This window comes from Corvus cornix, chromosome 2 (genome assembly GCF_000738735.6).
Source record: "Corvus cornix cornix isolate S_Up_H32 chromosome 2, ASM73873v5, whole genome shotgun sequence".
In the NCBI taxonomy this organism is placed as follows: domain Eukaryota; kingdom Metazoa; phylum Chordata; class Aves; order Passeriformes; family Corvidae; genus Corvus; species Corvus cornix.
The window spans coordinates 29,588,189-29,601,940 of record NC_046333.1 but is presented as its reverse complement, the minus strand read 5'-3'; the positions used below and the strand labels follow the sequence as shown (position 1 = coordinate 29,601,940).

General features: G+C 36.2%; 1 protein-coding gene across 5 annotated transcripts in view; it reads left to right on the top strand.

The window, feature by feature from the left end:
- Nucleotides 1–13,752, top strand: part of EZH2 (enhancer of zeste 2 polycomb repressive complex 2 subunit) — a 48,423-nt gene that overhangs the window by 19,505 nt on the left and 15,166 nt on the right. Inside the window, exons 3-8 of one of the 5 annotated variants that reach the window (XM_010398658.4) lie at nt 441–542; nt 3,531–3,647; nt 4,993–5,131; nt 7,275–7,418; nt 7,984–8,086; nt 8,651–8,814. In XM_010398658.4, coding sequence (XP_010396960.2) covers nt 441–542; nt 3,531–3,647; nt 4,993–5,131; nt 7,275–7,418; nt 7,984–8,086; nt 8,651–8,814 — 769 coding nt within the window. Of the gene's footprint in view, nt 1–440; nt 570–3,530; nt 3,648–4,992; nt 5,132–7,274; nt 7,419–7,983; nt 8,087–8,650; nt 8,815–13,752 lie in introns of all 5 variants that reach the window. The other 4 variants (XM_010398655.4, XM_010398659.4, XM_010398657.4 and 1 more) reach the window with 4 other exon arrangements.

Below are 13,752 nucleotides of genomic sequence, written 5' to 3'. Positions count from 1 at the left end.
ATGTGTCCGATGGTTAACACCTGCTATAACAATTTCATTGAATACTTTGTCAACCTACCGAAAACTTGTTTTAACTCTATGGTCTTATAAACAGGTATAATACATTATATGTATCATATGGGTCGAGAATGTTAAGTATCAGAAGAGGTTGTGGAGAGCTAATGTGGCAACTTCTTTAGCTGCACACTCTTCCAAATTCCATTTAGAATTTAGTTCCATGCTAAAAGTGTGACTCTCTAAATGTGAGAAAATGGTATGAATTGAAGAAAGGGATAATGAAGTATATTGAACCTCACTGGCATTTAAACTAAATTTGTATGTTTGAGTTTTGAGCAGTTTTTTTGTTATAACATGTCTGGTTAAATGTTATAATGCCTTAAGATGCTAACAGATAAACTTAGAGTTTTTCATTTATTTGTAATGTTGTGGTTAATTTTTAGAGTATGTTTAATTCTAATCGTCAGAAGATACTGGAAAGAACTGAAATCTTAAATCAAGAATGGAAACAACGTAGGATACAGCCTGTTCACATCATGACTTCTGTGAGCTCATTGCGCGGGACCAGGGAGGTTGGTTAACATGTGTTGTGGTAATTCCACTTACAAGGTTGTTAGCACGTTTTCGTTTTATTACTGGAAAGTTGGCTGTTCTTTATATTTTTTTTTTCAGCGTGATATGACTTGGCAGCTCAATGAGTTTTGTATGAGTGTCTTAAAGAATTTATTTATTATGTACTTTGATCATATGACTTCTGTAAAGCAACAAATAAATAAATATGTAGCAGGCTACCTAGCTTTGAATGACACACAAAAGTGAAACTTCTTTATTTCTGATAATGCTTGGATCATACCTCAGCATCCTTTAATCAAGCTGTTCTGTCTCCATGGTACTGGGAGTTTACTCTTGTTCCTGTTGGAGTTTCCCCCAGTTGTACAAATGAGTTGCTACTTTGGTTCTTCCTGAGTTAAAGTACATAAAGGCTGTGAACATACCCACTTGACAAAGTCTTCTTTATATTAATTAAAGTCATTTAACCACAGAGGTCCTAACAGGAGTTAGTTAGATTGACGAATCCTTGTGTTGCACAAGCAGACTGGATGCTAAATGTTGAAAAACACTTCCATTGTTGTGGCATAATTTGAACACCTAAACTGGTTTCCACAGAATTGGTAGGGTTGGACGGGACGACTGGATATCCTCTAGTGCAACTTTACTGCTCAAGCAAGGTCGTCCTAGAGCATGTTACTCAGGATTGTGTCCTGTGTCACAGTAGCCTCTACAGTTATTTAAGCCCACTCCAGATTTCAATATTCATCCCAGATTGATTTACCTTCTTTCTTAGTTGCTCTTTAGGCACTTCTTCAAACTAAACAAGTTTGAAGATGTTTTATCTGTAAAATCTGAAAAGCTAACTCTTTTTAGTAGGGTGAGAATGAAAAGACTTTACTGTGAATAGGTTAAAAAAGGCAAACCAAAGTACTTTAGCTTCAAGGAAATTTGCAGAGTTTCTTTTCCTAAAATTTTAGTGGAGAACTGGGAAGTGGGAGTGTGTCACAGAGGTGCATTTGTGTACATGCACGTTCAAATGCAAGGAGGTGAGGACCTTCGGGTGTTCTCTTTTAAACATTCTTGAATATGCAAGTACTCATGTACAGCTCTATAGCTATTGTGTGGGATCAGAACTGATAATAATTGACACAGTACACATCCAGTTTTCACTTTTTTTTTTGTTACTAGAAGAGCGTTCTTCACCATTCCTCTTTTTTCTTTTCTTTCAAGTGTGGTGTTCACTATTCTGTATGTTAATTTCCTGCCTGTATTGATAGAACACACTAATTACTGCATTCAATCCAGTCTCTGTCTCATGAATCAGAACTCTAATGCTTGATTTAAGGTTGCCATAATTTGTAGTGAGAGAAGCGAGATGAAAAAATGGTGGGGACTTTAAAAGATTACTTTAAAATCTTCTTTTCTCAATATGCTGAATTTCTTCAGAGTTGCATAAGACACTGGCTAGAAATAGAAAGGTTGTGTGAGAGCCTTCCTGTGCTTGGTGAAGACTGCAGGGCATTGCTGGTGACAGAGGTTTTCTCCAGTCGGCATCAACTGGAGACCATAACATGTTCTGTGCAGGCCTACCAGACATTAACCTGAGTTCCATACCAGAGCAACAGAGCTGCATAACTGAGGCTTAGTACTGAACAGAGTCATTTTGACGTAGCCCATTTGTCAGCCTGAGACTTCTAGTTCCAAAGATAAAAGTAATTAATTCTTTTACTTTTGTTTTTTTCTTTAAAAATACATGAAATATATGCTTGATGGCTGCTAGCTAGAAAATTAAACATTAACCTGAAATGGGAATAAAGCAGTAGCATAGGACAGTGTCTAGAATATTAATATACACAGCAGAAATCTAATTTCATTTGCTGCAGATTAAAAAGGAAAGGAATAAATCTGGCTTGTGTCATTCTGCCAGGGTACTGTCTCTGTATATTGTTTGTTACATTACTTTGTGTATTTCTTTAGAAATGTGAAGCTCTGTTCATCTTTCCCTTCTGGAAAGGAGAAAGATCTTTTGTCTCCACTTCCTTTTTTCCTTTCAGGTAGCTATGATAGCTGTTCTAAACTTTGTTTGACCTACCTCCAAATCTTCTCTGTTGTACTTCCCCTAGCTTTGTATGTTCCTGTCTGCTTTTGCTTGTAACTTTTTTCCCAGAGCTCTGCATACTGCAGTCCAAGTATTTGAGAAAAGTTGATCTGTGTTTGTTAACTGTTGATTATTAGATGCAAGAATAACCTAATTGTTGTCTGTGTTTCTATGGATTGTTTATCCTTTGGAGGCAGCATTAATCTCTGAATCTCCAAAACAGAAGTCCTGTAGCTGAAAAATTCATTGATGTATCCATAATTTAATATTAAGAGTTAGCTTTCATTTCTCCTTTGCAAGCAGTGAGCATAATAAAAGACTTGAGGATAGGATAAACAGACAATAATGGGGAAACAAGGCAGGAATTAAAAAGACATATGGAGGTTTTATTTATATAAGGTGTCTTGCTGGTATTAAAGTAAAATTTTATTTGTTTTTATGACATAAATAATACATGATTTCTGCAGTGTATTGATCTGAAGCCAGGGGAATTCACTTGCCTCTTAGATGGCCTGAGTAAATACACTAACATCAATGTAGCAGCAGCAACAGGTACTAAATCTGGTTTGAGATACCAAACTTAATTTGTATCGTAGGTTGAATAGTTGGGGTAAAATACTATCACAGCCACTTAATAATAAGTGTAAAAAACCCATCATGATCTATTAGCAAAGCTATTGACATAGAAATAATTCTTGAGGTTCTTTTCTTGCTAAAACTATTTTCTATTATGCCTTAAAAAACTGATGCATTTTTCAAAGGTTGATACGGCTAATTCTGAGGAGCTTTGAATTTTGTACATTGTAGAGTGTTCTGTGATTTAGTTTTGTTTGGGTTTTTTTTTCTGACATTGCTGTGTAAGTGTAACTTCAATTTTTTTCAGTGCTCTGTTACGAGTGACATTGATTTTCCAAAACAAGTCATCCCACTGAAGACTCTCAATGCTGTTGCTTCTGTGCCTATAATGTATTCTTGGTCTCCCCTTCAACAGAATTTTATGGTAAGTTTAAACAAGTGTAGGGAGGAGAAAGGAATGGAGAAAAGGGAGGTGTTAAGTTTAGAAGCATGCCAGCAAAAATCTATTGCCAATTGCCCTCCGTATCTTAGGTATTGGTAATAGGGCAGTCATAATCAGAAATAAGCTCCCCCAAATAAAATAAAGAGAAAGGTAACTTTACAAACCAAATCTCTGTCCTCAATGTACCTAGGTATCTCTAAAATCTTGCTGTAAAGTTTATTTAATTCAGGAGATCTATTGTCTTGTGAGGCTGTTAACAAATGTAGTTGTATTTGGAAGTATCCAATTAGAGTAGTGAGAAAGGTTTTTCTGAGGAATATGAATGCTTTTATGTAAGGTAATTAACCAACATATCTGTGGCAGAATATGTGGGACAAAGGGAACTTAATCCTGAAATAGTCTCCCCCTGTAATGATCATTCTCATATTTGAGTATAGCTTTTTTTTCCAGATTAGCTTCACTCTATGCAGAAGCTATAACATTAGATTTCTGATGTAGGTATTTGACTTTTTGAAAAGCTTAGCTTATTGCAAATCTTTGTCACATCATTTTGTATATGACCACCTGTGCTGACTGGCTATTTTGATAATAATTGTTACAAAGTGGTTTAAACAACCATTTTTTTATCACTATACGTACAGAGTTCTTCCAAACATTTTTCTTCTTGCTTTCAGTACATCAGTATTTGGATATTTTGGACTGCTGCAGAATCATGATCAGTAGGAAAGTTTATTTTCTTAACAATAGAAGGTTCTTTTGTAGTATTGGAAGATACAGCTGAGTATCAAGGTCCATAAATTCCACTGATAAAACATGGGAGTATTAATGCATTTAGTTCTTATGCAGTCAAAAAAAAAGAGACAGTGGAGTTCAGATTAAATTATCAGGCATGTTTTTCTGTTTGCTCTTTAGACAACTTTAATTTAGAGTCTTTTTGTAAAATATTTTCTTATCTCTGGCCAAACAGTGGAAAGGTGGTTCCCATTGTGGTTTCCTACATTACAGTAGGAGAGAACCAAGGGAGGATGAATGAATTTACCAAATGCAAGCTTCCCAAAGCCAGGTAACTTAATGAGTTTCCATAGTAGAGGCTTTGTGGAAACTTTCTGCTAACCTTAAGAATAGGAGCTAATGTTAGTATTTTGAGCCAGCCACCGAGAATGCAAAACATTGTTGAAAGTCACTGAGGGTTTTGTTTTTAATTAATGGTAGTGAAGCCAGTTAGTTTACTATGATAGCTAGACTCCTGTTGATTGTGAAAGACAGTGCAGAAATGGTCACTTAGCAACACAATTTAAAATTGTTTGATCAAAACTGTTGTTCCTAGGTAGAGGATGAAACAGTTTTACATAACATTCCGTATATGGGAGATGAGGTGCTTGACCAGGATGGTACATTTATTGAAGAACTGATCAAGAACTATGATGGGAAAGTGCATGGAGACAGAGGTGAGCCCAAACACTCAGGTATACTAATCACTTCTTCCTATATAAATTATTGTTGTAGTGTTGCTTAAGGCCTGATGCTTGATTGTTACAGTTAAATATCTAGAATCTCTGCATTGTGTAAACATTAGGTATAACAGACTTTCTTATTTAAATGTATTGTTCTGCATTTTCATAAGGCTGCAGAGTTTTAAAGCAGTAGTCTGCAGAAATAAAGCACATTAACTTTTTCCCTATACCATACAGTGATTCTTGGTATTCAATTTTGTGCTCAGAGCTTTGGAATATGATATTGTAGTGTGTCCTGCCTAGCATAAAGTGGCAGGAGAATTATGCAAAACTCTGATAATGACAACATTTGCAAATGTGATTCAACAGAATAATCCCTTGTAGGTTTGTGGGGTTTTTTTTACTTTCCTTTCTTTAAGGAACTTGCTAGCTATTAAAAAACCCTCTCTCTGTAAATCAGCTTATAGAGCAAAGTTGCATCCTTCTGTTGGTACATTATATATATTTATTCTTAGGTGTAGTTTACCTGTTCTCTTGTGTGGGATCTACAGGCAGTGTAATCTGTCTCTTACTTTGTTAAAGTCTCCGTGAAATGGTGACCTTTCACTTGCTCTGTGCTCCCTCAGAACTGGCTTGTTTGAGCCTCAACTTCGGAGTTGTAAAGGTTTCTCTTGACTAATGTAATTCCCTCTTCACAGAAATATTACCCACACTCTCCACCCCTTCACTCAAACAGAGAATAGCTTCTTAAAATTAATTATATACCTGTTAAAGCTGAGTGAAAAAGTGACTGAGAGAGAACCACATTTTTTGAGTTCATCGTGTACCATTCATGAAGGTTAAGCCTGTGATTCAGTAATAAATGCTACTCAGCCCTACACTAGACTTGTTAATGTCCTCAGGATAGATGGTGCCTTTGTTTCATAAGGAACATGGAATGTTTCATGGGCTTTGGGTATTTTTACAGATTTACGGATTGCTGATATCCCTGTCAGAAAACTGGTTATGTCAAAATTATGTAAATATCTTCTATTATTGATTAATTTATTATCAAAGGAGTTTAGCTTTAAAATTAATCCTGTTTGAGTGTCTTGAGACTCACGTTTATGATGGCAATTAGTGTTATTATGGGTTCTTTATATTGTAAGTAGAAAGACTTTTTTTAGTCTCCCAATGACTAGTATTGTGTGACTGTAATTAAATGTAAATACTGTGGGAATCTGTTATCCAGAGGCATTCCCATGTAAGAGTCAGAATTCTAAACTAGCTCTGTAATTGCACTTTTGGGAGATAATTTGTACTAACCTGTGTGTGTATATTAAGAGTCTGTTTAAAACATCCAAGTGGTGTCTTCATTGTCTACATAGTAATAAATCTATTATTTTCCGTCAAGGTGTTTTGACATCCAAACCCAGTCCAGGTTCAAAAGGATGGTGATAAGCACTACAGTTCCCACACAGTTCATGGTTATTTTGTTTTTTTGGAAAAATAGTCTCTGTCAGCACTAACTATGATTTTTGCCTTGTGCAGAAACGCCTTGTTATTTAATCCGTTCTGCCATCTGAATGTCACAGCAGAATATAATCTAATAAATAGATATATGCAGCATTGTATCTTTCAGTTTTCTCTTGAATTTTTTGTATATAACTGTATTATTTTTTTAGCACACAGCTGGTGGGGTATATTGTGGGAAGTGGATGCTAAGGAACTACCAACCAAAAATCTCTCTAGAGATTCCTTAGCTGTCTAAGGATTAGTTTATAGACTGCTGGCATGCATTTTCAGACTGGCTTAACCCAACCATGTTGGAACTGGGATTCTGGCATAAAATCTCTTAAATGATCTAGCTGGTAGTCTTTTTTATCTTGCAAGGAAGAGAGATTTATATATATGTACTGGTATGTAGCACAGGGAGTTGGGAACAAAATTGTTGAAATTTTTCTTCTTCCCTTCCCAGTTGTCAGTCTAAGAAATGAATAATAAGCACTTTTAACTTGTCTTGGTTCATACACTGCAATTTAAGAGGGGAAAACGACAAAATTGCTTTTCATAAATGACAGCATTTCCCTAATTTAATTAAAATGTAGGGAGGATTAAAAATATTTCATATACACCTTGTGCTTTTTTGTTCACTCCTAATTTTGCTGAATTTCAGAATGTGGATTTATCAATGATGAAATATTTGTTGAGTTGGTCAATGCCCTTGGTCAATATAGTGATGATGAAGATGATGATGATGGAGATGACAATCCTGATGAAAGAGATGACAAGCAAAAAGATCGGGAAGGTAACAGGATGGGTATGTCTGTCTGCAGACTTTATAAATTAAACCCAAAACTTTTTGTTTAACCACTCAATAAATTTGTTCAAACCCATCCTCCTATGTGATAGTTTTCAGGTCTAAAGTAGCATAATTTTCATAATTTCCTTTGTCATTCAGTTAAAGATTTGTATTGAGAACACCATGAAAGGCACTTTTGCCAATTTTTGTTTATTGGCATACTGAGGCAGTCAAATGCACCAAAAATCTGTCAGGTATCTGTCTAATAAATGCTTTGGTACTCCTCAGAAAATGATGTATCATTATTCTAAAGCAGGCATAGTTCTGAATTTCCATCTCCATCTGCTGGTGAAATAATGGTTTCTCCAAATTTTACCAGTAGATTTTTCTCATCAGGAAAGATCACTGAACACAGTAAAATTAAACACACTTAAAATTGTAAGGAATTTATAAATAAAAACCTTTACTTCTTTTTTACATTAGAGTTTTGGCAAACTCCCCCTTTCTCTGAACATCTTCTTGAGGTAGCAAAGGAGCAGAAATATATTTCTTTTGTTGTCCAAATTTTTCTCTTCCTTCACAGAGAAAGAAACCCACCCACCTCGGAGATTTCCTTCTGACAAGATATTTGAAGCCATTTCCTCAATGTTTCCAGACAAGGGTACAGCAGAAGAATTGAAAGAGAAGTAAGAATGTATTTCTTAGGGTATATTGCTGTGTTGCTTTATGAAACAAAGATTTCTCTATGAAGTAAATCCTTCATTAAGTATTTGTCGATTAGGAATGGTCTCCTTTGCAGCTAGTTCTGTAGCAGTTGTGTAACTTCTGCAAGTGACACTGGAAGGGATTTGGCTCCTTCCCCCAAGTCAAACAATACAGAAGTGTTTATTAGCCTTCCTTTTAAACTATTGAAAAGTGGGTGTGTTTGTGTCTCTTATAATCTGTTATTTTTTGAAGTGGTAAAATAAAAGCTACTGCTAAAAAAAAAAATCTTATCTCCTTTTCGGAGTTAGTGATACTATGTATGAGGTGATGTAGGTCTTGAAAACAAATGCATTCTTTCCTAGCCAATTTGTATTAATGAGTATGGAATTAATAACTTGTATGTCACTAACAGGTTGACCTTTTTAGCTGGCACATATTTCTTAGGGTTTTTTTAAAGTTGTCATTGAAAATGCAGAGTGGTACTGGAATAAAAAATACTTTTATAAAAAAATTATACTTAACAAATAACTTCTTTTCCTTTAAAGATACAAAGAACTCACCGAGCAGCAGCTTCCTGGAGCTCTTCCTCCTGAGTGCACACCAAACATAGATGGACCAAATGCTAAATCTGTTCAGAGGGAGCAAAGCCTGCACTCTTTTCACACACTCTTCTGTAGACGCTGTTTTAAATACGATTGCTTCTTGCATCGTAAGTACAATTAAAGTGTGCTTGTATATATCTTACTTATTTTTTTGTAAGGAAACTTAAAAATACTGTAAGATGCAATGTAGAAGGAAGGAAAGAGAAGAAAAAATAAAAGCAGGGATATCTCTAAAGTTTATGAAAACAGCTTGCACACGTTGATACTATTTTGCAGTGAAAACTATGCCTTAGAAAAACGAAGGCACCTGTGTGGGTAGTTTGTTATCCTTTTTGCATTTAGGACTTTGTATAGAATTCCTGACTTGGATGAAACTGAAATGTCACTTCTCTTTATATAGTCTGCAAGAAAATGACATTATTTTCTACTACTGTTTCTGTGTTACACTTTCTCAGTTTGTGCATGGAGAATGGGATGTATTTTTCCATTAAAAATCCTGGTTATTCATCAGACTTGTTTCATTTTCTAGTAGGGAGAATGAACACTCATGAACAGTTTTATCTTTTAGTTTCCCATGTTACTTTCTAGCCACTTTACTTGTAGGTGGTTATTTCAAAAATTGTTTCAGAGTTGTTTTAGAAATTGTGTTGTCCTTTCCACAGAATTGCTTTCATGTTGCCCCATTGTTTTGGGCCAACAAGCTAACAAGAGCTTAGCAGTGATGTTGGCTTTCACTTGCAAAGTGTGAAGAGATTCTGAAGTGCTACTTGAGACAATTATTCTTCTGGACAGAGAGTTAAATGTAAAGGGGAAACTAACAGTCAAATATGAAGTGGTTTCAACTTGTAGCAGTATACTATGATGCCCTCTATATCAAATTAGTTTTCTCTTTTGACTTAGCTGTTCATTTGCATGTTCCACTGTGAGTGTGCGTGCATGTTCATTGGAAATCCTTGTGCTTTGTCAGCAGCTCCTCATCCAGCACACATGCAATCTGCCTGTATTTGTACTCCACACTGAAGGCTTTGCACAGTGCTGCTGCTTTTTTGTATCCCTTGGTTGCCTTTCAGTTTGAGGAGGAATTGGAGTTGTTCTCAGATGGTGGGGAGGGGGAAGCTTTTCATGTTCCTAGTTCCTTTAGTACTTGTGCGTTTTGGAGTTAGGTCTGTTAGTTTCACTTTCTCCTTATATTCTCTTGACAGGCCTTGCTTGAAAATACAAAATAAAAAATAAAAGAAAACTTGTTACTTCTGCATAACACTTAGGAACAGTTTCTGGAGTAAGCTGCTGCCTTGTCCAGCCAGCTTCAACACAATGTGTTCTGTGAAGCTGTAGGTCTCTTAGTGTCTTAGTTGCCTGGAGAACTCATTCCAAGAAGTGCTGTGTGCAGCCTTATTCTGTAGGACAGGGAGGTGAAGCTGTATGCTGATTCTTGGCAATCCATTTGTCTGGCAGGGGTTTTAGGCGTTCTTGACACTCTCAATAGTCTAGCAGAGAGATTGGGTGCCATTTTAAAAGGATTTTGATTATTAAGTCAACAAAAAAACATTGTCCGGACATAGTGAGAACAGTCTTGTTCTAGTGGCACCTCTGAAGACTTAAAGGTATTTCTGCTGCAGTGATTTTAGACATTTTTCTCAATGATTTTATAAACTTTTAGGAGTTCTTCAATGAAGGTGGGGGCTCCTCTAAAACACACACATATTTCATGACTCTATTTCATTAATCTATATAGATTTGCCTTTCATGGTCATTTTTGCAGACTGCTAGAAGTAGAACTGAAAGGTTTTGTTGATCATGTTTGGTACCTGCTACCTGGGGAACCTGGTATTACTGGACCACAGTTTTGAGGCACCAGCTCTGGGACCCTTTTTTTTTTTGTAAGTGCTGTGAAGAATGGGTTCACAGTCCTGTACTTTTCGTCATGTTGTTGGGTGCCAGGTTCAGCCAGTGAGAATGTCCGGAGCCATGTCACTGGCTGGCTGAAGGACCTCAGTTCTCACACCAGCAGCATCCCTTAAACCAAAAGCACTGTGCCTCCTTTCTCTGTGTTCATAACCTTGAGATGGAAGACAAAGTGTTTATACTAAAAGATTGCCTAAGTTCTTGTTGCTGGTGATGTTCTTGATGCAAGTTGGTGTTCTTTCCAAAGTGGTGTATGTCCAAGGCCTTATTGAAACTGTGCCTCGTACTTAAAAGTGCCCAATCTTTAAATCATCCTTTCAGGATGTCAGGGCCATAGCAGAAAGAGGGATGAATAGCACTTGCACTGTGGAGGCATTCAAGATGTACCTTTGTGTCAGATGGAGGGTGAAATTACTGGTTATGACAATGCTCTTTGTGGCAGCTTATGCAGCATGTGCATTGTCACTGATAACAATGTATTTGATACGTGATCACTGCAAAGAGATCGCTTAATGTTCTCTTGGACTGGACTGTGAATGTAGTAAACTGACTCTTCAGTTGCCATTCCCTGAAAACATACCCAAATTCCACCGCAACAATGACTGCTCACTGCTTTGGATGCATTGCTTCCTTTTGCTTTTTTCTGTAGTTACATCAAGGAAAGAGGATTGTTTTCTGTCTTTGTCTCTGTCTGTCTGTATGTCTGTCTAGAGCACGGAATTTTTTTGTTAAAAACTGAGAGAGTCAGTTGTTTGGCCTCTTTGTTTTCTGTGAAATTTTAAGACTTGGTCAAAATTCACCAGGCTCATTGTTGGGAATAAGTAACTCATCAAAAAAAAAAAAAAAAAAAAAGACTCCTTTGGTTATTGGAAGGCTGCAGTAGCAATTTTCAGTGTCTCTGCAACAATTTGACAATTTAACTTTTATTACATTTCTACAGTTGCCTCTATGTTCTGTTTCATGCACATGCCAAGTGCTATGGGATGATGTCCTGGCTTCTGCAGATGACATTTTTGATGAATTACTTTGGTGATGTGGTGGGCTACAGCGATCGGATTTGTACTTTGAAAGGTGTAAATCTCTGGAGAAGGCATAGAGAATTAATAAAATCCAGGAATTCTATTAGGTCTGGTTTTGCTTTTTGTATTTCCCCCTCTTAGATCCCATTTTTGTTAAGATTAGCCTTATTTTGTGGAGTTTCCAATCTTTGTTCTAGAACATTTGAGTTAAATATAGGAAAAGTTATCATTAGATTTTTAACGTGTCAAGTCCCCTTGACGACCTGGCAATCCCTTTATGTGCAGGTGATGACATAACTGAAAAAACTTGTGTACCGACTTCATTTGCTGACAGCAAGGAATTATGCCTAAATGTCTGGACTAACAAAGAATTTAGAAGAAGGAAAAATATCAGGTAGGGAGAATTTCCCAAATAGCTTGACTGTGAAGCAAATGTACATTTCAGGCTAAACTGTTGCCTGTGTACTTTCCACATTATGGAAAATGAGAGCTGAGCCCATTGGGGATGAGACAGATAATAAATCTCGAAGACAGAAAACTTGGTCAGTGAAGCCATTTTAGAATGATTTCTCTTAAGGAAATTGTTAAAGAAATGAAGATTTCAGGTGTTTAGGAAATTCTATGAAGTCTTCTGTGATTTTTTTGAAAAAAATTACAACTGATATTTTAAAAATTCATAATACAGCTATACAAATAGTTTTGTTCTTGTCCTGGGTCCTTTCTTTATAACAAGCCTCACAAAAAAATACCTCACAACAGAGGTGGTAGATTTTGACTGTAGTTGTCTTTACTCTACCACGTTGGGTGTTTTTTAAATAGTCAAACACAAGATATGATTCTAATTTTAAGTATCAGATGTAGCCTATTATTGAAGTCTCACAGGTTTAAAAATATCAAAGGTTGGTTTGCTTCATTATATTACAAGTTAAGCATTTCTTCATTTTCTAAAGGAAAACAAGTTTTAAAAAAATACTCATTTCAGGACCTTGCAGAAATGAATTTTTGAGAGAAATGATTGCATCTGCAAGTGACATATAAAAAGAATAGCTTTGATTTCTGTACATTGCAGCAGTCTGGTATAGATCATGACTTGCAAATGTTTTACTGGTCTTTTGCATTGCTGAAAAATTATTTTCCTTGTAGTATGAAGAAGAGGTAAAACAGTTAAATGGAAAAAAACCCTGAATGAAATGATACACTGTGCAAATTTAAAGATGCAGTGTTGAAAAATGTGGGGGTTTCCCCCGTACTTTTGGGTAAAGGGCTCCCATCATCTCATTGTTTCTTAAAAGATGAAAAAAGGTGGAATAACTGCATTAAATTGCATGGTTTCTTTGTTATTGTAACAAAGTGTAACATATTTTACCTACAGAATATATGAACACTTGAGGGATATGTGAAACATGAGAAGTGGTGTAGCAATAAAAGCTTTTAACTGGAATCTGGGGGAAGAAAGAGCACTAATGGCAAAGATACACATAAATTACATTCGTATACTTGCTTGTAAATAATTTTTATATATCTATATGCCCATATATAGAAGAGGGAAGCTTTTTTTGTGTTTCCAGATTTATAAAATATAACATATTTGTCTGGAGAAAGGGATGTAATGTTTAATTAGTGATACTTTTATATTGTTTATACCATTTTAAGAAAGCCTTGGAAGAGTACATTGCTTTCCTGGGGGGGTTCCCATGTGCTGCTATCATTAATACAGGCACAATATTGCAGAATTTATGATCTGATTTTTCAACCCACCCTCCTTTATGGGAGGGAAATGTGAAGTGATGGTTCTAAGATGGAGCTGGTCACCCTCCCCACTGGTGCCAAAACAAGTGTTTGCAGAGCTATGCTGCAAACTAGACCACTGAAATTAAATTTGCTTTTAAAAGCTTTGTCTGGGAAGACATGTGGGCTCTGCCCCCCTGCTTTAAAAGGGAAGGAACTGTATTTAAAAAGTTGAGTCTTTAAAGCATAGTGACCATACAGAGAGAAGCCTTGAGCATGATCGGGAAATAAGATGAATAGGAAAGCCTATGGTGGTGGCTTAATGAAGGAGGTGTGTGAGGTGTTGGTGTGGAACAGCACTTTTAGATTAATATGGGTAAGAGGGGAGGGATT